This window comes from Oncorhynchus clarkii, chromosome 12 (assembly GCF_045791955.1).
Source record: "Oncorhynchus clarkii lewisi isolate Uvic-CL-2024 chromosome 12, UVic_Ocla_1.0, whole genome shotgun sequence".
Taxonomy (NCBI): Eukaryota; Metazoa; Chordata; class Actinopteri; order Salmoniformes; family Salmonidae; genus Oncorhynchus; species Oncorhynchus clarkii.
The window spans coordinates 76,999,603-77,024,843 of record NC_092158.1 but is presented as its reverse complement, the minus strand read 5'-3'; the positions used below and the strand labels follow the sequence as shown (position 1 = coordinate 77,024,843).

At 42.2% G+C, this 25,241-nt stretch overlaps 1 protein-coding gene across 2 annotated transcripts; it reads right to left on the bottom strand.

Annotated features, from left to right (window-relative positions):
• Positions 1-371: 371 nt before the first annotated feature.
• Positions 372-25,019, bottom strand: LOC139421354 (transcription factor 20-like). 2 transcript variants are annotated; one of them, XM_071172144.1, is made up of 6 exons: positions 24,466-25,019; positions 4,871-13,380; positions 2,766-2,859; positions 2,532-2,581; positions 2,211-2,317; positions 372-1,820 (listed from the first exon to the last, which is right to left on the bottom strand). In XM_071172144.1, exons 2-5 carry the CDS (start codon positions 12,242-12,244, stop codon positions 2,258-2,260), a joined length of 7,578 nt encoding a protein of 2,525 aa, XP_071028245.1. In that variant the 5' UTR covers positions 12,245-13,380; positions 24,466-25,019; the 3' UTR covers positions 372-1,820; positions 2,211-2,257. The 2 variants fall into 2 exon arrangements, with proteins under 2 accessions (XP_071028245.1, XP_071028244.1); XM_071172143.1 differs by having other exon boundaries at positions 1,664-1,820; positions 2,518-2,581.
• Positions 25,020-25,241: the final 222 nt, after the last annotated feature.

Here is a 25,241-nt window from a genome sequence, read left to right as displayed (position 1 = left end):
ATGACGACCACGCTTCAACAAAAATGTAGCTGCAGTGTAGTTCTCAGCACATTTCTGACATTTGGTTTGTGAATGACATTTGTGGCTGAACGCATCACTCACACTTGGGTCTGATATGTGGGGCCAGATTTAATCCTCACTTGAATATACAGTGAACCTGAGGCTCACTGTCAGCGGTACACAATTTAAGACACAGCAGGAGTGAGAAGAGTGTGTGCGCATGTGAGAAAGAGACCGTAGAAGAGGAATGACAGAATGAAAGGAGTCTATTGGGCTGAGAGAACCCAGAAAGGAACTTCCTCTCCAATAAAAACAAATTAAGTTTGAAATTAAAAAATGAATGGCTTAAAAGGACAACAGTACAATGTGAAATATTCAAAAGGATAGCATTCTTTGAAGCATTTAGTAAGTAGTTCATATACATATCGACAGGTTTCTAATACAGCATGTTTTCAATATCATACTTGTTTTCTTTCAGTTCAACACATTTTTTTTTACAAGTACAATAATAAAAAATGATAGACAACACCACGTAGGACTCACTTGTTAAGTTTATGGCAACGCTTCTTTTGAATGCATTTAGCATCTCTTGATCCATATTTTAAGTGTCATTGAGAAATGAACCTATTAAAGTACTCAGGATATACTGACTCCTCGTTCCACAGTAAAGGTGGGGACTCCCAGTCCCAGTCATTCCAAAAACCCTCTAGATTCCAAAAGGTTTTGGTAATGCTCGTTAGAATTGTCAGCCAAATGTGACTCTTTTCACATAAAACCCCACCCATATACTGAACAAGGTCCACCACAACGTCAACACTTGGTTTACCTGTCAAGTGACGTCTTCTCCCAATCAACATGGTCAAAGATGGCAGGCATGCATTAGTCTCCTTCTGTCATGGTTCAATTGTTCTCTCAGCACATTATGAATTTTGTTTGAAAAATAAGATCATGTCCATTTCGATTTTCATGACTACTATCTGTACCGTAAAAACCCCAAGGATGAAAAATAAGAACACTTTTCAAAGGACCAAAAATGGACACTCAAATCCACATTTTCACACACATTCACTCTTATACATACGCACTTTGAAAGGCAACAAATGTCCATTCTCCAAGGCAATAATGTCTTTGTGGCAACTCGGCCTTGACATTCCAAATGATGTCATTCTGGCACCTCCCTCTCCAGGAATGATAAAATATCCCATGTTTGATAAATGTTGACAAATTATAAATGTAGATAAATCCATTTTAGTAAATACTGATGCAGATACAAAATAATAATGATAACTAAAATAATGATTATGAAGATTATGATAAAATACTACATGAAGTAGATACATTGCCTCTCCTTCCCTTCCAACTATAATGTCAACTTTTCAACCCAACGCTCTCTTACAGTCCTCTGGGTGGGTTGTCCTCAATACTCTGATTCATAACATTTGGACAAAAAAACATGATAGATAAAATGACTAGAGCCATGATGGAAAGAAGAGTTTGAGAGTATTTCCAGAAATGCAAAGTTTGCCTAGAGAGGCTGTTTGTTTCTTTTAAGAGGAGGTTCCTTTCTGTTCCGTCACAATGTCTTGTTCTGTCCCACCTTGGTCTTCCTTTTTAAGTCTACCTCAGCGTTGCTTTGATCTGGTTTTCTTTTTAAAGTAAGGAGTTTTTCTTTTTCTTAAATGTTTTAAAAGTTAATTCCTGTTCAGAAATGTTACAATCCTCTTTTTTCTCTGTCATCATAGTCCACCCGTCAAAAGATGCACGTCCCATCCTGTTTAGGGCTGTTTGCTTCACTGACAATCCTCATCGTCCAAGCATACCTAGGAAAAGATACAAAAAGCATGTGTGTATTGACACCAGGGATTACACAACCCTGTGTGTGGTGGAAACAGTTGGCATTTCCAAATCTATGATGAGCAGAACACTTTAAAAAATATGTTTTACTTTATGCTACCTTGAAGCTTATGGTATAAACAAAAATAATAAGCAGCACTGGGCTAATAAATACTTGGCTTCATCTCTGACAGACACTTTTTTTGGTTTAACAATTTGCTCATTTGAGGATAGTTTGGGGGAATATGAACACAAACAAATAGAACAGGGTGCTCAGTCTCATACCAAACAAATATTAGTCTTTTCAAATCCTTCAGTTGTAACATTCATTTCGGTGCCCTCTAGCACGGTCGCACCATTGCCTTTTAAAAACGTACCGATCCTATACTCCTGCGTCTCCTCCTCCTCCTCCTCAGTGTCTCTCTCAGCCTCTCTCAGACTGCTCAAGGTACACAGATTTAGCTGGCTGGCTGCTCTGGGGAAACTGCAGAATATAAGAGGGGGTGGGGGAGGTGCAAAGGAGAGAAGGTAATTCAAGTGGTAATTAGTTTCTTAATAACTATAGTGGCATAATTTTGTTTCTTAATAACTATAGTGGCACATGAGATAAAGGAATTTGAAATATATTAACACAATGAAGAGTCACAAATATTTGGTTTCCCTAGGAATTATATAATAACCAACCTCTCCCTTTTTACCTTATGCTTCGGACATCGTAGTGAAAAGTTATCTTCATTCAGAGAGCAGTCTGAGGAGAGGTGAAGGAAAAGTGATACAAATGACATAACCATCAACTCAGAAAATTATAACACTCAAAATAATTGGGTACTATTGTTATAATGACTGTAGACAGCGGGAGGTAAGGTTTAGGACACAGCATATGAGTAATGAGATAACATTCGGTGTTAAAGGAAATGCTTTGCATCTCTTACCTGCATCCATGGCACACGGGTAGTGATATCTCAGTGTGCAGCCTTTGCTGTAACAGCCGAGGGTTGAGCCAACCATTTCACAATAAGAGCAGACCTGAACACAGACAGACACAACATAGAGAATAACAGAAGAGAGTGCAAAAATCGATTAACTTCTTATGGCTGCAGGGGCAGTATTGAGTAGCTTGGATGAAAGGTGCCCAGAGTAAACTACCTGCTCCTCAGTCCCAGTTGCTAATATATGCATATTATTATTATTAGATAGAAAAGTATTGGATAGAAAACACTCAGAAGTTTCTAAAACTGTTTGAATGATGTCTGTGAGTATAACAGAACTCATATGGCAGGCAAAAACCTGAGAAGAAATCCAAACAGGAAGTGGGAAATCTGAGGTTAGGTCGATTTTCAACCCAGCCCCTATTGAATACACAGTGGGATATTGGTTATGTTGCACTTCCTAAGGCCTCCACTAGATGTCAACCATCTTTAGAAACTTGTTTGATGATTCTACTGTGAAGTGGGACCGAATGAGAGAGGAATGAGTCAGAGGTCTGCCAGCAGTCACGAGGTAGTTGCGTTCCTTTGCTTTTCTGAAGACAAAGGAATTCTCCGGTTGGAATATTATTGAAGTTTTATGTTAAAAACATTCTAAAGATTGATTCCATACATCGTTTGACATGTTTCTACGGACAGTAACAGAACTTTTTGACATTTCGTCTGCAACTAGGGAACGCGCTTCAGGACTTTGGATTTGTTTACAAAACGTGCTAACAAAAGTAGCTCTTCGGACAAAAATGATGGACATTATCGAACAAATCAAACATTTAATGTGGAACAGGGATTCCTGGGAGTGCATTCTGATGAAGATCATCAAAGGTAAGTGAATATTTATAATGCTATTTATGACTAATGTTGACTCGAACTTGGCGGATATCTCTATTTGTTTTCTGAGCGCCGTTCTGAGATTATTGCATGGTTTGCTTTTTCCATAAAGCTTTTCTGACACAGCGGTTGCATTAAGGAGAAGTGTATCTATATTTACATGTCTAATAATTGTATTTTAATCGACATTTATAATGAGTATTTCTGTAAAATGATGTGGCTCTCTGCAATATCACCAGATGTTTTTGGAACTAGTGAACATAATGCGGCAATGTATACTGAGATTTTTTTTTATATAAATATGCACTTTATCGAACAAAACATACATGTATTGTGTAACATGAAGTCCTATGAGTGTCATTTGATGAAGATCATCAAAGGTCAGTGATTCAGTTTATCTCTATTTGTGCTTTTTGTGACTCCTCTCTTTGGCTGGAAAAATGGCTGTGTTTTTCTGTGGCTTGGCTCTGACCGAACATAATTACCTTTAAAATGGTATAAGGGGGCCTCCCGGGTGGCGCAGTGGTTAAGGGCGCTGTACTGCAGCGCCAGCTGTGCCACCAGAGACCCTGGGTTTGCGCCCAGGCTCTGTCGTAACCGGCTGCGACCGGGGGGTCCGTGGGGCGACGCACAATTTGCCTAGCGTCACCCGGGTTAGGGAGGGGTTGGCCGGTAGGGATATCCTTGTCTCATCACGCACCAGCGACTCCTATGGCAGGCACAGTGCGCACTAACCAAGGTTGCCAGGTGCACGGTGTTTCCTCCGACACATTGGTGCGGATGGCTTCCGGGCTGGATGCGCGCTATGTTAAGAAGCAGTTGGGTTGTGTATCGGAGGACGCATTACTTTCATTCAACCTTTGTCTCTCCTGAGCCCGTATGGGAGTTGTAGCGATGAGACAAGATAGTAGCTACTAAACAATTGGATACCACAAAATTCAAGAGAAAACGGGGTAAAAAAAATAAACGGTATAAGATACATGTATGTTTGAGGAATTTTAATTATGAGATTTCTGTTGCTTGAATTCAGCGCTCTGCACTTTCACTGGCTGTTGTCATATCAATCCCGTTAATGGGATTGCAGCCCTAAGAAGTTCAACTTAAAACTGTGGACTTCTGAGAACTGCTTTAGGTATATTGAGCTGAAAAAAATATATATATATATAGTAACCAATATCATTACATTGTATACTGTATAGACATCAACAAAAAAGATTACTCACTGTGTCTCTGGCACCATCTAGTGCCTCCTGTAGGCCATACAGTCTTCCATTGACCAGGTAAACCCCACTGGTCCAGACCATGCATGCCTCATGCACCCACAGCTCCTCTGGGTCTATAGGCATCTGAGGAAGTTGGGCCAGCTGTGCCAAAGGCCCAAGGGAGTCTAAGGTTGGGGGAGGGGGCTGGAATGGCAATGAGGCTTTGCTGTTGGATGGCACCATCCTTGGGGAATTCTCACTGGATTTCTGTCTCCTTTTAAATCTCGGGTGCGACGTCAGCTTTCTGTGTTGTGGCCTTTGTTGAGTGTCTTCTGTCTGCTGTTGCTGGCATGGTTGGTTTTGCTGACTGTAAGTGGGCTCATTCTGAAGTTCAGGTTGTTTCCTTAGCTCAGTAATTGGTTTTAACTCTGGAGGCATGTCCCACTTAAGAACTGTTGTCTTGTTGGTGGTGGTTTTAGCAAGTTTGCTGGCCAGATAAAGCATCTCCCCTCCACCGGCTGGAGAGGCAGTGCCAACAGCAGTGGCAGGGGAAGTTGTATTTGTCTCTTGATTGAACATGTAATCACTATAAGTTGAGGACTTGATAGTTGGCACATCTTGCAGTTCACAGCCCTGGGTGGTCAACACATTTGAAATGGTGTCGAGATTTTGCACATTTCTACTCATCCCAGTAGTTACAAGACTCTGTCGAATCTGGGGTTGATTCTTGGGAAGCCTTGTAGCATATTCAGGAGGGTAGTAAGGTCCATAGAGATCCCCAAGGTTTTTGTAATTGGCCCATTTCTGGCACAGGCAGCAGAGAAGACGGCCAGAATGAATGGATTCAGTAATCACAGGGCCTGGTAGAAGGTACTCAGATGAAGGTAGAGCCTTTCCTGCCTGGAGGGCAGAGTCTACATCCTCCAGTTCCCTCTTCTCTTTGACCCTCTCAATTTCTCCATCTCTCCTAGGCAGTTGAGACAAAAGAGCTGAGGTCAAAAGAGCTTCAATACCACTACTGCTTGCTTTCCCTCCAACTGGTCCACGCTCTCCCTTCATCTTTTCCTCTTCACCATTCACAATTGTGTACACGGCTCCTATCTCAGCTACTTTCCTCTCCACATGTATGTATGGCGCAAAGGCACACTTGCTATTATCAGGAAAAACTCTGCTGTTATCAAAATGTCCCCCTGCTCTTGTAGCCGCTTCCAGGTCATCTTTGGCCGCCGCTGCTGCTACTCCTCTTCTTCTCCTCCTCTGCCTGCCTCTTGATCCTACTACCTCACTCTCGTCTTTCACCCCCTCTTGTTTCTGGCAGACTGATTTCACCTCCGTCTCTGGCTGAGTGTCCTCACTTTCAGCATCCACTTTTACTGCTTGGGTCAAGACTGGTGGAATCTCCGGAGGAGTCATTTTCTGATCAGTCGGAGGAGTGACTGATGGGGCAGAGGCTGTAGTGCTAGGGCTTGGGGCTACCTGTGGACTAACAGTTGCAGGAGATTGAATAGGTGGGCCAGACAGAGCACTTGGGCTCACATTCTGTGCCTGGGCCTGGGTGGCTTGAGCACGTTTTTGCTTATTCACACTTCCAACAGGCCTTCCCTTCTTCTTGCCTGATGGGAAATAGCCTTTGGGTACAGAATTGTCTGATTGTTTGGAATCTTGTGGTGACCCTGTCATTGCCAAAGATGACCTTGGAGAAGTTTGATGTGGCTGTCTTAGTAAGTGCCCTTGAGCCTGACTGTGGTGTGGTGGGGTGGTTCCATAATAGTCACTGCTACTGTAATCATCAAATCCAATCCCAGTTTCTTCAAGTTTTTGTCTCAGAAGGTTAGCAGCAGATTGTTCACCTCTTCGAGTCTCAAGTTGCTGGTAAGTATTAGTGAAATGTTGAATATCAGACAAGGCAGATGAAGAAGGTGGGGGGGAGCCCTGTACTGGACAAGGTAGTGGTGGAGGTGGGGGTAAGGGCCCTAACAAGGTGTAGTCAGCGGGTATCTCTTTATCTCTATCACCAGTACTAGATGCTGCAGTCCCTAACCCAAAGTCAAAGTCTGGCTGCAAAGGTCTTGTAACAGTTCCTGTGGTGCCACGTTTAAGAACTTGTGATGTCTGGTGAGGATCACAGGGGTATGCGGTGGGAGGTAACGGTCCAGTCTCATCAACCCCTCTGTAGGGCATAATGTCACTTAATGAGAGACTTTCATCGAGATAAGGTAAACATTCCTCTTCGTCCTGTGTGTCAGTAAACTGTGACATTTCAGTGTGAGAAAATCCAGCAAAATCATTTGAGTCAACATCGGTATGGCCGCTGTTAGTAGATTTCTTCACATTTGGTGTAATTTTCTGAACAATAGCCTCCAGTTTCAAACCTCTCCCTTTTCTTGGAGGCAGACTCTTTTTACCCTGAACAGGTGAGGAGGATTGTGAATAAGTGCTTTGTCCAGGTGTGGGACAAGGAGTATTAGGCGAACCAAGTGTAGTTATATCTGAACTGGATGAGTCATCGTCATTTTGGAGGCTGGATTCAGAGTAGGCCAAAGGTGAGTGATATGAACTAGGGGCACTCCTTTGCTGTGATACATCCTGATGCTGCCTCTTGGCAGGGATAGGGGAAATGAAAGATCGAACTCTCCTCCTCAACATTAATGGATTAGTGTCCCCAGAACCCCCAGTTTTATTTGGTCGATGGCTCTGTGGCATCACGGAATTGACATTGCCACCAATACTGGGACCAACTGTTTTCATGGAATTAGGTGTAGGTGTTGGATGGAGTGATTTAAAGATTTCTTCTGTAACCACTTGGGAGACAGGTGATTCAAGAATGTTGGAGACTGGTGGAGCTGTTGGAACCAATTGGTGGGCAACAGACCCAAGAGGAGCAGCAGGAGGTGGCTGTTGACTTCTCTGGTAAGGATCCCCCTCCAACATCCCCACACTCTCTCTACCAGAGTGTGTTGACTCCCACATTTTCATGTCATAGTAAGTGTTCTGATGAGGAACTTGCTGTTTAGCGAACATTTGGCGATTGTGCAAAATGTCAGTTGGAGACTGCATTCTTTGTCTCTGCTCTGAATGACTGAGTTTATGTCTACCTGGAGAAGTACTGGACTGCATCATATCCTTGGTGGGTCTATTAATGGTAGCTACCCAATTAAGTCTGTCATCCAAGTCATGAGCATGGAGGTGAGTATACATTTGTAATTTGTTTGCGGATTGTGGGTTTTGTAATTGAACTTGGGGTGAGTGGTAGGGATTGTGAAAATGGGGGTTACGTGGCATCATATTGCCCTCTCTTGCATCACCAAACCTGGAACCAGGAAAGCCACTGGCATGCCCTGTAGATAAATCTACACCATGTGGGTATGACTGATGTCTTGATGGTGGAGACAGAGGGTTGGTGGTAGAGGGATAGTGAGAGGTTTGCTGCAGATGTTGAGAGGGCATGGTGGTGGTCAAATCAATCTTACCTCTTCTAAGAGGCTCTGAATTCATAACCACAGATGGGTGTAAAGCCTTGTTATGATGCTCAACATCAGTTTCCTTGGTTGTAAGACCACTATGATGGACAGCCTCTGCAGTCTCCTTTGATGCTACCTTCACTCCAACCTCTTTTTTATCTCCCATCTCCTTACTGTTCCCTAGATCATTTGTTGATGGAAGTTGGATGACAGAGGCACCAATTTGACTTTTTTCCCGCTCTCTTTCACGTTTCCCATCCCTTTCTGGTGTACTGCGGCGATTGGGACAAACATCACATATGACAGAGCGGCGCTCTTTAGATGGAGGTAAAAGGGAGGACGTCAACATTTGAGACTCAATTTGACCTATGGTTCCAACACTGCCCGCTAGCGGCTCTGTTTCCTGCAATAGGAGTTCCTGTACAGCTGAAGATGAGCTGGGCAGACCTGAAGGGGGTTTCCGGTGAGGTAACGAGTAGTCGGCTAAATTGATGTGTTTTGGTGGAGGTCCAGACAAAAACTCTGTAGACTGTGGCATATGGGTCAGGTGACGCTGCGGTGTTGCCATTTTATTTTTCTCTGAAGAAGCACTGTGAGATCCCTTAGTATCTACTCCTTCAGACCTCAAGGAGGATTGAGGTGATTCTGGTACAAAATCAGATCCAGGCCCCTGGCGCTGATTTAGTTGAAGAGGCTTTCCAGGGCTTGTCATTCGGGAGGGGTGGGAAGTGACCTCTCCAACTCCAGTTTGGGTTCTCATACTTTCAGCCATGCCATACGGATGCCTGGTTTGGTACTGTTGCCGAGTCATATTTTGAGCCTGGAGATGGGCAGTTAGTGCCTGTTCAGATCGCCCATAGCGCCGGTCTAAGTGATAACCCTGTAGAACCTCCTGCAAGAGGCTTGGAAATGGATGCTGGAGTTGAGAATTATCATCATGTCCTCTTGCTCCTGATCCTTCTCTTCTCCTCACTGATCCCTCAACTGTAGTACCCGCGACATCCTTGGTGTGTTCAGGGGCATAACTGGGCTTTGGCTGATGGAAGCCTTGATACCTTGAATTTGATCCAGTTACACTCCCTGGACTAGGTCTCCCCCTGTTCTTCAAACCCATGGCAGCACCATGTGGTGACTCTTGATAACCATATTTTTGAGGACCTGAGAGGGGATGATTTTGAGGGACAGACCGTCCGAAGTTAGATTTCTGGGGAACTTCATGATGAGAGGAATATACACTCAAATCCATTCCTTCCTCCCCATTATGACGACTAGACTCTCTAAAGAAGCTGTCTGAATGTTTCTCCTCTATGCAGTTGTCTTGTGCACATGTAGCTTTTTCTGGATGATTTACCTCACAACGAGTTGACACAATAACACCCACTCCACCAGCATTTGTCTGTTCCTCAATATTTTGATCTTGATTGGAGTTGTCCAAATCTCGTGTCTTACATCGTTTTCCATCCTTCTCATCACTCTTTTTGTTACGGAAGGAAGATCGATCCAATTTATTTTCTTTGTCCTGCCCATCTTGTCGCACGTGTCCCTCTCGGGTCTGCTCTCCATGGGTGCCTTTTTCATTTTTTTCAACCATCCCTCCACTTTCATCTTTAATTCCTTCATATTTAATTTCCCTTGTTTTCCTAAGCCCATTTTTAGTATTAACATCAGTGGCACAGTTTGGGTGGAACTGAGGAGCAGGAGAGGGAATGGGGCATGAGGGAGTAGAGGAAACAGGAGGGCGAGAATGTACGCTTGGACCAGGCTCAGCAGATTGAGGAGCAGAGGAGGGAGATGACAATGAAGGTGTCCGGGTTTCAGTTGTCTTTCTTTCAGAAACATCTGATGGATTCAGAGATTGTTTTGTAGAAGATTCCGTTAACATCCTCTTCCCTTGTGAACCCTGATCACTCTTTCCAGTATGGGATTGGTTTTTACTAGAACCCATGGACATTTGACTCTGAGATGGAGGAGGATAGTAGCCAGTTGGTTCTGATCCACTGCTTGTGCCACTCATCTGCCGCATTCTAGATTCCCCCCCCTCAGAAATCTGCTCATCTCGTTCCTCTTTGGCCCTTGATGATACTCTTTCGGACACCAGAAAGGAATCATCATCACCTCCAGCCTCCGAGCTAGCACCTTCACCACCACCAATCCCACTGCTTGAGGCAGCACTGACACTTCGACTCCTTGGTTGAGTAGAAGGAATGGCTTGTAATGTCTGCAGCATTTGACTTTGTCCATCTTTCCCCCTTCTATGTGACATTAATGTGTCAGTGAGAAGCATATGTTGCACTGTATTGGGTAAATTTGCTACCTGTGATGTCAATGCATTTAGACTGTTCAAGCCAGGATCTTGCATGAGTTTGTCAAGAGGAGAAGATGAATAGACAGACGAGGATGACCCTTCTTCATGTGATCCTTTTCCTGTACCTGCAGCCATTCTGCTTCGGTTTGAGACTAAGTGACCACCTCCAGCGCTTGTATTCAGACCAGTAGCTTTGATACTGCCACTGCTGCCACAACTACTGATGCTGCTGTTGGAGTTGGGTGTGGGACTCAACTGAGGCATCGTCTGCAATAACCGACCACGGCAACTACGAGGATTTGGGGGAGGAGGATGTGATGGAACATGTGGGGGACATAAAGGGTTTCCATGACCTTCTGAGACACCCATCAACGGGGAAGGTGAGGAGCTACAACTGGGAGACTGCACTGCAGAGGCAGCTGGAGAGGGGTTAGATATAGGGCTGAAGTTTTGGTTAATCTGGCCCTGTTGGGGTTGAGAATGCATTGGCGATTTGGCTATTTCTTGACACGGTTGTTGAGGCATTCCGGGATTGGTGGATTGGTGATGCTTAGAGTATACAGGACCTGGTGGAGGGGCATGATGCTGCATTTTGAGAGAGTTGTCGTAACCTATTCCTAAATTGTGCTGAGAATTGCGGTGCTGGAGGGTGGCTTGTTTGTGGAGTGGATGGGTTTGTGGGGAGTATGAGGGATAACTTGAAGAGTGGTAACTCTTTGCTACATTCTCCAGTGATCCAACATTGTTTGTTGTAGCTGAACTTGAAATTGAGTTTGAATTAGAGTTCATATTAGGAGAGTTGTTGACTTTAGGTTCAAATCCACCACCACTGCTGGCCCCATCATGATATCTCTGTGGTGGGGAGCTGTACATTCCTGATGACCCTGTGGATGCACTACCCTGTGGGGAGTAGTGTGAGAACTGTGGAGGCATTCTGTGTCCAGAGATGGGATAAGTCCTATGCTGCTGTCCATGTTGCAGAGCTTGATGGGTGGGGTAATTCTGTCCATGTTGGCGGTGCTGTATCTGAGGCCCTGATGCTGGCTGCATTGCAAGGTTCTGACCCATTTTGTACTGATGGGAGGGGGAAAATGCTCCAGCACCACTGCTGCCACTGCTACTACCACCTGAGCCGGCCGTCGAACCATAGTCCAAAGGATAGGGAGACATCATCCCGGAGGAGCTAGTTCCAGCTTGTCTGTACTGCTGAGGTATATTTCCATCCATATTTGAGTACCCAAAACCTGCCCCATATGCCATACCTCCTCTTCTATGTCTGTCCTTTCCACCCATTGCAAAATAATAATCCATTGTTTCCTTTTGGTAAGGGTTGCTACTACTGCCACTGTGAATATTACCGTGTGATGATTCCCCAGCTCTGTTTCTTGCATCATAAGCAAGCATATGGCCAGCCTGACTAGGGTGGTGGTGCCCTCGATGGAGTAGGTGTCGACTGTGACTTTGAGGGTTTAGGGGTGTTTGCTGTTGCATCCCAGTGTAGTCATCGGTCATCCTTGGGGATATCTGGGGATCTGTTGACGGTGGTGGGTAAGAGGAGCCAACTCCACCCCTACTAGTAAATCCAGGAGGAAGAGCTGGAGGTGCTGGACTGTTGGAAAAATTCTGCATGTTTCGATGGATTTTTATGAATTGTTTGAGGGAATGTTTTTTGTTCCGTAATGGCAGTTACTGTGTCAGTTGACTTCGTAGGCTTGCAGTTAAAGGATGGTGGTGAGTCCAACAAAGTCCAGCAGAGTTGAAGCAAGTGACTTTATCACAAATGTTTTATCACACTTGTAGCAGCAATTGAAAATGAAGCAAATACTGAGGCTTGAGCAGAAAATGACCAGTAATTTTCAATTATATACAACTAAAGAACTTCTGAAATCTGATGTTGTAGAGTAACTCCATTATAGTTGTAATTGTTGGAGAGCTGAGTTCAAATTACAACTAAATATCTGTTTTTTTGTACTAAATGTAGTAGCGATTTCAATGTTAAAAGGATATGATACAGATGTTGCAGTTTGGCACTAAATGTGAAAATATCAAGTGCAAGAGAGACAACAGCACTTGAAATAATAGGCCTCAAAGTCCTTTCCACTGTATAAGAGCACAGGCAAACAGAGTTAAGATAAAATTGCAGCGTGATTCAATGGTGTCCCATGTGCAAAAACTTTTCATGAGTAACTGAGTCACTGCCTTTTAGACTGCTGGACTGCCATTGCAGAAATTATTCAGTTCTGGCAGGAGTAGCCTTTGCGAAACAATAATGCTTCCCTCATGTAGGTTTGCATGTATTTGGCTCGTACCTGTGCAGAAACAGCCTTAGAAATGCTAACCAATACTTTCATCCAATAAATGTCTCAAACCAAAAGGAAAACAAATCCACTGATATGTGTGTTCTTGTTGCGATTAATACTTTTTGAAATTCTCATTTTTTTTCTCTCATTCCCTTAGATTTTTTTTGACACATGTAGTTGGATTGTAGAAAAGTCTTTGGTCCCCAGTTTCCCCCAACTTTAGTTCTTCTTCACCAGTGTTTATCTTGGTGCTCTTCTATATCTCCAACATGTTTCTGTCTTACCTTACCTTATTTTAATTTTCTTTCAATCATTATTCAAATTGACCGTCTCCCACACCAATGTCCAAAAGTAAGGTTTCCATTTAATCAGCTTCTTCTTGTTTTTCTTTTGCAGATTCTCTCCAGTATTTCCATCCATGTGAGTCCATCTCTCTTCAGTTGTTTACAGGAGCTCTGTGGAAATCTGAAAGAACAGAAAAAGAAACAAAAATAACTGTCTGTGTGCCACAACGACCACATAGCCTATATTGTACATTGGCTATTACATCCAAAAATGATGTGTGTTTATGTAGACAAAGTAAGTACAGTGGGTTTGTTGTTAACCATTGCATAACCCATTACTCTTTCTCACTGTGTTCCTTAACATATACCACATGGTCTATTTTAGTATTGTACTAACTGTAGGTCTTAATGTACAAATAGTCACATACAATCTGCAATACAATGAATCAGGTGTCAACGTGTCCAACTTTATAACATCATACTGTAATTACACTATAGGCCCACCTGCCCATGTAACTACCATGTAAATAAATACACAGGTATTAGGGCACTTGTTGTAAAGTGGTATCAAACTAAAATGTGCAAAACCACAACTATATGATTTTGAGGGGCAACATTTGTCCAGACGTCAACGGCGACAATATACCGTATTTGTATTGTGCGTGTCAACTGCAACTGTTGTGTATGTTCAATTCTTGATAACGCATGTAACTCAAACATCCACGGAATTGCTCAAAAATGAAAGGCACTAGAGTAGAAGGTAAATCCATATGAGTTCAATAATGTTTTGACCGCATCCCTTTGAATTTAAGCCAAACTTTCCAGACATGTTTGCTGATGGAAGAAGCGGTCATAAAGTGACTTTTTGGACCTGAATGCTAAAACATTCAGGAGACAGAGATGCTCAAGTTGACCCATTTTCCATACCCCACCACACCAAGAGACATTAGGTTAGGGACGATACCAGTATCGCGATACTAAAACGTTGTTAGTATTGCGGCAAGGGAAAAAAAAACAAAGTGGATTGAACTTATTTAGGAAAACAGCCCTAGTTCTGCAATATTGTGATGCTGGTATCGTCCCAGCCCTATGAGACACATTGTCTTTATCACTGGAAATTATAAACGATTGAGTTTGATATCATTTTAAAAGCTTACAAACAGGGTTGTCAAACTATTGGATAATTTCTTGGAGAAAAAAAAAAACGAAATTAATGATTATTTGTTGTTGCTTAGACCCTACTTTACATTATCTGAAGTTTGTGTGTTGTGCCCGCCATCGGTTGAGACACAACATGCTAGAAATTTAACTCATAGAATGACTTATCCCTTCAGACTGCTGCAATTTAACTGGTACATCATTGAAATTGAAATTTGTACTTCTAATTACTACCACAAAGATGGCCGCCGGTCCACCCACCGTCAAATGTTAACTTAACTGGTCAAGTCTATTCTATTACCTATATTTCAGTAGGTTTCCTATGGAGGATTGACAGTGTTATTTAAACCAACTGAATTCCCCTTCAAGTCAACATTCTCTAATGTGTGGACCTCCAACCATGTTCGTTGTACCATTTGAAAGTATAAATGTATGTTTATTTATACATGTAGTCAGTCAAAACATAACACTCACAATATATTCAAGAACACGTTGTGTCTTAACAGAAGGTGGGCACAACACCAAAACCTCAGATGATAATAAGATAAATCAATCAATTATAAAACAGTTTGTCAACCCTATTTGTAAGCTTTTAAATATCAATCTCAAATGTTTATCGTTTCCAGTGAAAGCAAAATAGGTCAACCTTGACCACATTTAATCACATTTTATTTAACCTTGATTTACCTTTGACCACATTTATCTCTTGAATGTTTTGGCATTCAGGTTTAAAAAGTCACTTTCTGAGCATTTCTACAATTGGAAAATATGTATGGAGGGTTTTGTTCAAATCAAAAGGGGTGGTGTCAAAAAGTGATTGAATTCAAATGGAATTACCCAGAGGCCTAGCAGCATGAAGTCAAAACAGTGGCACAATAATGTCAAGATCACAATGAATCCATGTAGGCCTACATGGATTGTACATGATTACAAATAATCTTATAAAGCTGTGGTAAACCAGCCACGTGATTTCTTATCACCCCACTAAATTAATAAAACAGGTAGGTATAGCTCAACGTAAATGTATTTAACAGCTTTCTAAGGAATTAAATCAACAGGGACTCTAATTATGGGTTGACACCACTTTGATGGGGTCATCATTCACGAGGACCCCATGTGACACGTCTATTGTCTGTTTTAAATACACTGTAAAGTGCTTAATTGACCAATTGCTTACAGCCAACTTCTGCAGTCTTTTGTAAACGTGTAATTTGTATAGCCAAGGCCCGGTACTCTACCATGCAACTTAGAGACTGCTGCCCTATGTAGTCATTGAACACTGGTCACTTTAATAATGTTAACATACTGTTTTACCCACTTTATATGTACAGTTCCTTCAGAAAGTATTCACACCCTTTGACTTGTTCCACATTTTGTTGTGTTACAGACTGAATTTAAAATGGATCCAATTTAGATTGTGTTACTGATCTACACACAATTACCCATAATGTGAAAGTGCAATTTTGTTTGTAGAGATTTTTTACAAATTAATTAAAAATGAAAAGCTGTAATGTCTTGAGTCAATAACTATTCAACCTCTTCATTATGGCAAGCCTAATTAAGTTCTGCAGTAAACGTTTGCTTAACAAGTCACATTATGAGTTGCATGGACTATGTGCACAATAATAGTGTTTAACATGATTTTTTTTATGCCTACCTCATCTCTGTACCCCACACATACAGATAATTGTAAGGTCCCTCAGTCTAGCAGCAAATTTCAAATACAGATTTAACCACAAAGACTGAGGTTTTCTAATGCCTCGCAAAGAATACAAATATTCCAAGACATGCATCCTACTTGCAGTAAGGCACTAAAGTAAAACAGCAAAAAATGTGGCAAAGAAATGTACTTCCTGAATACAAAATTATGTTCGGGGTAAATCTAAAACAACAGTCACTGAGTATCACTCTTCATATTTTCAGCATAGTGGTGGCTGCATCATGTTGTGGGTATGCTTGTCATTGGCAAGGACTAGGCAGTTTGTTAGGGGTATAAAAATAAACAGAATAGAGCTACGCACAGGTAAAATCCTAGAAGAAAACCTGGTTCAGTCTGCTTTCCAACAGACACTGGGAGACAGATTCATCTTTCAGCAGGACAATAACCTAAGGCCAAATATACACTGGAGTTGCTTACCATTGAATGTTGCTGAGTGGCCAAGTTGCATTTTTGACTTAAATCGACTTAAAAATCTATGGCAAGACTTGTAAATGGTTGTCTAGCAATGATCAACAACCAACTTGACAGAGATGTAATAATTTTTTGAAGAATAATGTGCAAATATTATACGATCCAGGTGTGCAAAGCTCTTAGAGATGTACGTAGAAAGAGTCACAGCTGTAATCGCTGCCAAAGGTGGTTCTAACATGTATTGATTCAGGGGTGTGAATACTTAGTGGGGCAAAAAAATATTTAGTCAGCCACCAAATGTGTAAGTTCTCCCACTTAAAAAGATGAGAGAGGCCTGTAATTTTCATCATAGGTACACTTCAACTATGACAGACAAAATGAAAAAAAAAAATCCAGAAAATCACATTATAGGATTTTGCAGATTATGGTGGAAAATAAGTATTTGGTCAATAACAAAAGTTTATCTCAATACTTTGTTATATACCCTTTGTTGGCAATGACAGAGGTCAAACGTTTTCTGTAAGTCATGGAAATAATGTATTTAATTTTCAATACATTTGAAACAAATTCTAAAAACATGTTTTCACTTTGTCATTATAGGTTAGTGTGTGTAGATGGCTGTAACAACTAAATGTGGGATAAGTAACAACTAAATGTGAAATAAATCAAGGGGTATGAATACTCCCTGAAGGATCTGTACATACTGTATTCTAGTCATGGCTCATCTTATAACTACTGCTGTACACACCTTTTCTATTCATATACTGTCTTTACACACCATTATACTGTATATACACAGTTGGAGTCATTACAACTCATTTCTCAACCACTCCACAAATGTCTTGTTAACAAACTATATTTTTGGAAAGTCAGTTAGGACATCTATTTTGTGCATGACACAATTCATTTTTCTAACAATTGTTTACAGACAGATTATTTAACTCATAATTCACTGTATCACAATTCCAGTGGGTCAGACGTTCACATACACTAAGTTGACTGTGCCATTAAACAGCGTTAATGGCACAGTCAATTATGAAAATTATGTAATGGCTTTAGAAGCTTCTGTTAGGCTAATTGACAACATTTGAGTCAATTGGAGGTGTACCTGTGGATGTATTTTAAGGCCTATCTTCAAACTCAATGCCTCGTTGCATGACATCATGGAAAAATCAAAAGAAATCAGCCAAGACCTAAAAAAAAAAAATTTGTTGACCTCCACAAGTATGGTTCATCCTTGGGATCAATTTCCAAATGCATGAAGGTACCATGTTCATCTGTACAAACAATAGTATGCAAGTATAAACACCATGGGACCACGCAGCCGTCATACCGCTCAGGAAGGAGACGCGTTCTGTCTCCTAGAGATGAACGTACTTTGGTGCAAATCAATCCCAGAACAACAGCAAAGGACCTTGTGAAGATGCTGGAGGAAACCGGTACAAAAGTATCTATAGCCGGGGCCTCCCGGGTGGCGCAGTGGTTAAGGGCGCTGTACGCAGCGCCAGCTGTGCCATCAGAGTCCTGGGTTCGCGCCCAGGCTCTGTCGTAACCGGCCGCGACCGGGAGGTCCGTGGGGCGACGCACAATTGGCCTAGCGTCGCCCGGGTTAGGGAGGGCTTGGTCGGTACCAGCGACTCCTGTGGCGGGCTGGGCGCAGTGTACGCTAGCCAAGGTGGCCAGGTGCACGGTGTTTCCTCCGGATGTGCGCTGTGTTAAAGAAGCAGCGGCTTGGTTGGTTGTGTATCGGAGGACGCATGACTTTCAACCTTCGTCTCTCCCGAGCCCGTACGGGAGTTGTAGCGATGAGACAAGATAGTAGCTACTACAATTGGATACTACGAAATTGGGGAGAAAAAGGGGTAAAATTCAAAAAGTATCTATAGCCACAGTAAAACGAGTCCTATATCGACATTACCTGAATGGTCGCTCAGCGAGGAAGAAGCAACTGCTCCAAAACCACCATAAAAATGCCAGACTACTGTTTGAAACTGCACATGGGGACAAAGATCGTCCTTTTAGAGAAATGTCCTCTGGTCTGATGAAACAAAAATAGAACAGTTGACCATCGTTATATTTGCCATAATGACCATCGTTATATTTGGAGGAAAAAGGGGGAGGCTTGCAAGCCGAAGAACACCATCCCAACCGTGAAGCACGGGGGTGGCAGCATCATGTTGTGGGTGTGCTTTGATGCAGGAGGGACTGGTGCACTTCACAAAATAGATAGTATCATGAGGAAAGAAAGTTATGTGGATATATTGAAGCAACATCTCAAGACATCAGTCAGGAAGTTAAAAGTTGGTTGCAAATGGGTCTTCCAAATGGACAATGACCCCAAGCATACTTCCAAAGGTGGCAAAATGGCTTAAGGACAACAAAGTCAAGGTATTGGAGTGGCCATCACAAAGCCCTGACCTCAATCCTATAGAAAATGTGTGGGCAGAACTGAAAAAGCGTGTGCGAGCAAGGAGGCCTACAAACCTGACTCAGTTACACCAGCTCTGTCAGGAGGAATGGGCCAAAATTCACTCAACTTATTGTGGGAAGCTTGTGGAAGGCTACCTGGAACATTTGACCCAAGTTAAACAATTTAAAGGCAATGCTACCAAATACTAATTGAGTGTATGTAAACTTCTGACCCACTGCGAATGTGATGAAATAAATCACTCTCTCTACTATTATTCTGACATTTCACATTCTTAAAATAAAGTGGTGATCCTAACTGACCTAAGACAGGGAATTTTTACTAGGATTAAATGTCAGGAATTGTGAAAAACAGAGTTTAAATGTATTTGGCTAAGGTGTATATAATGTTCCAACTTCAATTGTGTGTGTGTGTGCGCGCATTATATATATATATATATATATATATATATATATATATATATATATATATATATGCGCTGGAAACTGACCATTTTTTTAAATGGAATATCTACAAAGGCGTACAGAGGCCCATTATCAGCTACCATCACTCCTGTGTTCCAATGGCACATTGTGTTAGCTAATCAAAGTTTAGCATTTTAAAAGGCTAATTGATCATTAGAAAACCCTTTGCAATTATGTTAGCACAGCTGAAAACTGTTGTTCTGATTAAAGAAGCAATAAAACTAGCCTTCTTTAGACTAGTTCAGTATCTGGAGCATCAGCATTTGTGGGATCGATTACAGGCTCAAAATGGCCAGAAACAAAGAACTTTCTTCTGAAACTCACCGGTCTATTCTTGTTCTGAGAAATGAAGAAATGTGAGAAATTAGCAAGAAATTGAAGATCTCGTACAACGCTGTGTACTACTCCCTTCACAGAACAGCAAAAACTGTCTCTAACCAGAATAGAAAGAGAAGAGGGAGGCCCCGGTGCAAAACTGAGCAAGAGGACAAGTAAATTAGTGTCTAGTTTGAGAAACAGATGCCTCACAAGTCCTCAACTGGCAGCTTCATTAAATAGTACCCGCAAAACACCAGTCTCAACGTCAACAGTGAAGAGGCGACTCCAGGATGCTGGCCTTCTAGGCAGAGTTGCAAAGAAAAAGCCCTATCTCACACTGGCCAATAAAAATAAAAGATTAAGATGGGCAAAAGAACACAGACACTGGACAGAGGAAGATTGGAAAAAAGTGTTGTAGACAGACAAATGTTGTTCGGATCATAAAGAAGAACATTCGTGAGACGCAGAAAAAATAAAAAGATGCTGGAGGAGTGCTTGACGCCATCTGTTAAGCATGGTGGAGGCAATGTAATGGTCTGGGGGTGCTTTGGTGGTGGTAAAGTGGGAGATTTGTACAGGGTAAAATGGATCTGGAAGAAGGAAGGCTATCACTCCATTTTGCAACACCACGCCATACCCTGCAGGCAGCAGAAGAAGCAGTCAGCTGGTATTCTGTCTATAATGGAGTGGCCAGCACAGTCTCCAGATCTCAACCTTATTGAGCTGTTGTGGGAGCAACTTGACCGTATGGTACGTAAGAAGTGCCCATCAAGCCAATCCAATTTGTGGGAGGTGCATCAGGAAGCATGGGGTGAAATCTCGTCAGATTATCTCAACAATTTGACAACTAGAATGCTAAAGGGCTGCAAGGCTGTAATTGCTGCAAATGGAGGATTCTTTGACAAAAGCAAAGTTTGAAGGACAGAATTACTGTTTCCCATGCTTGTACAATGAACCATAAACAATTAATGAACATGCACCTGTGGAACGGTCGTTAGGAAACTAACAGCTTACAGACGGTAGGTAATTAAGGTCACAGTTATGAAAATTTAGGACACTAGAGAGGCCTTTCTACTGACTCTGAAAAACACCAAAATAAAGATGCCCAGGGGCCCTGCTCATCTGCGTGAACGTGCCTTAGGCATGCTGCAAGGAGGCATGAGGATTGCAGATGTGGCCAGGGCAATAAATTCAATGTCCGTACTGTGAGATGCCCAAGATAGCGCTACAGGGAGACAGGACGGACAGCTGACCGCCCTCGCAGTGGCAGATCACGTTTAACAACACCTGCATAGGATCGGTACAGCCGAACATCACACCTGCGGGACAGGTACAGGATGGCAACAAAAACTGCCCGAGTTACACCAGGAACGCATAATCCCTCCATCAGTGCTCAGACTGTCCACAATAGGCTGAGAGAGGCTGGACTGAGGGCTTGTAGGCCTGTTTTAAGGCAGGTCCTCACCAGAGATCACCAGCAACCACGTCGCCTATGGGCACAAACCCACCGTCGCTGGACCAGACATTACTGACAAAAAAAGTGATCTTCTCGGACTAGTCACAGTTTTGTCTCACCGGGGGTGATGGTCGGATTCGCGCTTATCGTCGAAGGAATGAGCGTTACACCTAGGCCTGTACTCTGGAGCGGGATCGATTTGGAGGTGGAGGGTCCGTCATGGTCTGGGGCGGTGTGTCACAGCATCATCAGACTGAGCTTGTTGTCATTGCAGGCAATCTCAACATTATGCTTTACAGGAAAGACATCCTCCTCCCTCATGTGATACCCTTCCTGCAGGCTCATTCTGACATGACCCTCCAGCATGACAATGCCACCAGCCATACTGCTCGTTCCGTGAGTGATTTCCTGCAAGACAGGAATGTCAGTGTTCTGCTATGGCCATCGAAGAGCCCGGATCTCAATCCCTTTGAGCACGTCTGGGACCTGTTGGATCGGAGGGTGAGGGCTAGGGCCATTCCCCCCAGAAATGTCTGGGAACTTCCAAGTGCCTTGGTGAAAGAGAGGGGTAACATTTCACAGAAAGAACTGGCAAATCTGGTGCAGTCCATGATGAGGAGATGCACTGCTGTACTTAATGCAGCTGGTGGCCATACCAGATAATGACTGTTACTTTTGATTTTGACACCCCCTTTGTTCATGGGACACATTATTCCATTTATGTTAGTCACGTGTCTGTGGAACTTGTTCAGTTAATGTCTCAGTTGTTGACTTTTGTTATGTTCATACAAATATTTACACATGTTAAGTTTGCTGAAAAGAAACGCAGCTGACAGTGAGAGCACGTTTCTATTTTTTTGCTGAGTTTATGTACAGTACGAGTCAAAGGTTTGGACACACCTACTCATTCAAGGCTTTTTCTTAATTTTTACTATTTTCCACATTGTAGAATAATATTGAAGACAACAAAACTATGAAATAACACGTCCAAATCTATTTTATATGAGATTTTTCAAAGTAGCCACCCTTTGCCTTGATGACAGCTTTGCACACTCTTGGCATTCTCTCAACCAGCTACACGAGGTAGTCACCTGGAATGCATTTCAATTAACAGGTGTGCCTTGTTAAAAGTCTGTGGAATTTCTTTCCTTCTTAAAGCATTTGAGCCAATCATTTGTGTTGTGACAAGGTAGGGGTGGTATACAGAAGACAGCCCTATTTGGTAAAAGACCAAGTCCATATTATGGCAAGAACAGCTCAAATAAGCAAAGAGAAACGACAATCCATCATTACTTGAAGGTCAGTCAATACGGAACATTTCAAGAACTTTGAAAGTTTCTTCAAGTGCAGTCACAAAAACCATCAAGCGCTATGATGAAACTGGCTCTAATGAGGACCGCCACAGGAAAGGAAGACCCAGAGTTACCTCTGCTGCAGAGGACAAGTTCATTAGAGTTACCAGCCTCAGAAATTGCAGCCCAAATAAATGCTTCACGGAGTTCAAGTAACCATCCCATCTGGTTTGTGCATAGTGGGACTATCATTTGTTTTCCAACAGGACAATGACCATACTCACCTCCAGGCTGTGTAAGGGCTAATTGACCAAGAAGGAGAGTGATGGAGTGCTGCATCAGATGACCAGGCCTCCACAATCACCCGACCTCAACCCAATTGAGATGGTTTGGAATGAGTTGGACCGCAGAGTGAAGGAAAAGCAGCCGACAAGGGCTCAGCATGTGTGAACTCCTACAAGACTGTTGGAAAAGCATTCCAGGTGAAGCTGGTTGAGGGAATGCCAAGAGTATGCAAAGCTGACATCAAGGCAAAGGTTGGCTACTTTGAAGAATCTAAAATATATTTTGATTTGTTGAACACTTTTTTGGTTACTACATGATTCCATGTGTTATTTCATAGTTTAGATGTCTTCACTATTATTCTACAATGTAGAAAATAGTAAAAATAAACAAAAACCCTTGCATGAGTAGGTGTCCAAACTTTTGGTACTGTATATGTACTTATATTCCATTCTCTGACATTGCTCCTTCTGATATTTCTGAATTTCTTTATTTGTGTTTTTCTGGATTTTGTGTGATTTTAATTTTTTTTACTGCTATGTATTACTCCACTGCTGGATTTCTCTGCACCTGCAAATCTGTTTACATGACCAATAATCTTTTATTTGAATGATAATTGGCAGGTTTCAATCGTGACAGTGAAACAAGTGATATCGTTACACATTTGGTCAGTTTTCCAAGTCAGTTTGGTTTAGTCACACTGTTTAGGTGAAGCCACCTAGCTCGAGCTCAAATTAAACGCATTGCCAGTGTCACCGCACTAACTGTACAACTACTACTACATCCAGTAGCCTAATTGTTTGGGGTTGAATACTTTTGGACCAATATTACCCCGTTTTACTGACTGTAATTAAAATGTTGATGATGGTGACGTGATAATAAATTAATTATGGTATAAAATGTGACAGTTTATGAAGAAACAGCCTATTCGATTACAGACCAATGAAGCTTTTATTGACACCACAGTGCTGTCACACCAGGTGTTAAACGTAACCACTGGCCTCACGCACTGTAAACAAGTTTTCTGTAGAGTTAAGGCCAGAACAGAAGTAGGTTGATGAAACACGTCCTCGACTAAACCAATGCCATGGCACATAGCTAGCTAGATATTATGATGTAGCTAGCTAGCTACAAAAAACTGTGGCTAGTGAATAACAATGAATAGGATGCTAAATGTTTATCAGCTAGCCATTTGAGCACATCCTGTATTTTATTTAGTTAGCTACGATAGTTGCAGACCAAACTAGCGAGCAGCTACTAGAATCTAGATAGTAGTTTCATGTTGACGTTAGTTGTAGCTAATATTAGCTAGCTAGCACGTTTAACGTTAGCTTCATGCATCACAATAAGTGGGTGCTGCTGGACTAGCTAGGCTGTGCTATAGAAACCCGTTTGCGTCATTGCAAATTCTATTTGAGTTATTTTGTTGCAATTTAGCTACGTTAGCTATCCTGATAAAATAGATTTGTGAACAACGAACACAATTAGCTAGCTAACTAGCAATGTTAGCTACCTGGTCTGTCCTATAATCATAATAGGACGGGAAGGCAAGCAGCATACAAAAAGAGGGTGATTAGGTGCAGATGTTAGATATTACAGCAGTGGTAGGTGGGTAAGCATATATAACACTGAATAAAGCGGATGCTGCTGCAGACAATCTTACCCCCAACATGTAATTTCCCCTTACTAAATGCTGAGAAAAACATGACAGAGGCACTCTTTCAATGCATACGTTACCTGGGAACGCTTAAGGCCCCTCGAAGAGTAAAAGGTTGTTTTGTGACACTCCCGCTGCTCTGGCAGGAAACCCCGGTCTTGAGTCGACTGCTCCGCCGCTTTTCCCTCACTCTTTGTCGTCTTGACAACCCCGACCAGCGGCGGCGAGTCGGGGGCCCCGTCACAATCAAATCCCGGGCCTTTCCTCCAATTTTCCCTTTCTTTTGTCCTCACCTCCACAAATTATGAGAGCACAATCGGGGTGCCTGTAGGTCCCGTAACCAGTGAGGTCCATACACCCCCTCCCCTCTTGTTCCCTCTCCTTTCCCTCTTTCACACACTGTTTAGGTGAAGCCACCTAGCTCGAGCTCAAATTAAACGCATTGCCAGTGTCACCGCACTAACTGTACAACTAATAACTATAAATCTCAAGTGCCTATTTCCATGATACGTACATCGTATAAAAGCATGCATCAATCCGTAGACCTATTCGTTTTCCTGTTACTGTTTTTTTGCTACTGAAAGACCGCCTTGAAAATGCATACACTCATATTCCTGCACCCCCTCCCTCATTTCTTCCCATCACATCCCTCAATCTGCCCTCCCTTTCCCAATGTTTTCTACTTAATGATTTTTGTATTTATATATATATATATATATATATATATATATATATATATATATATATATATATATATATATATTTATATAAAAACACTGAGCGCAAAATATTACTATTTTAAATCACTGTATTTTGTTATCTTTGCTCTGGGATTGAGTCTTTCAATCAGTCTCTT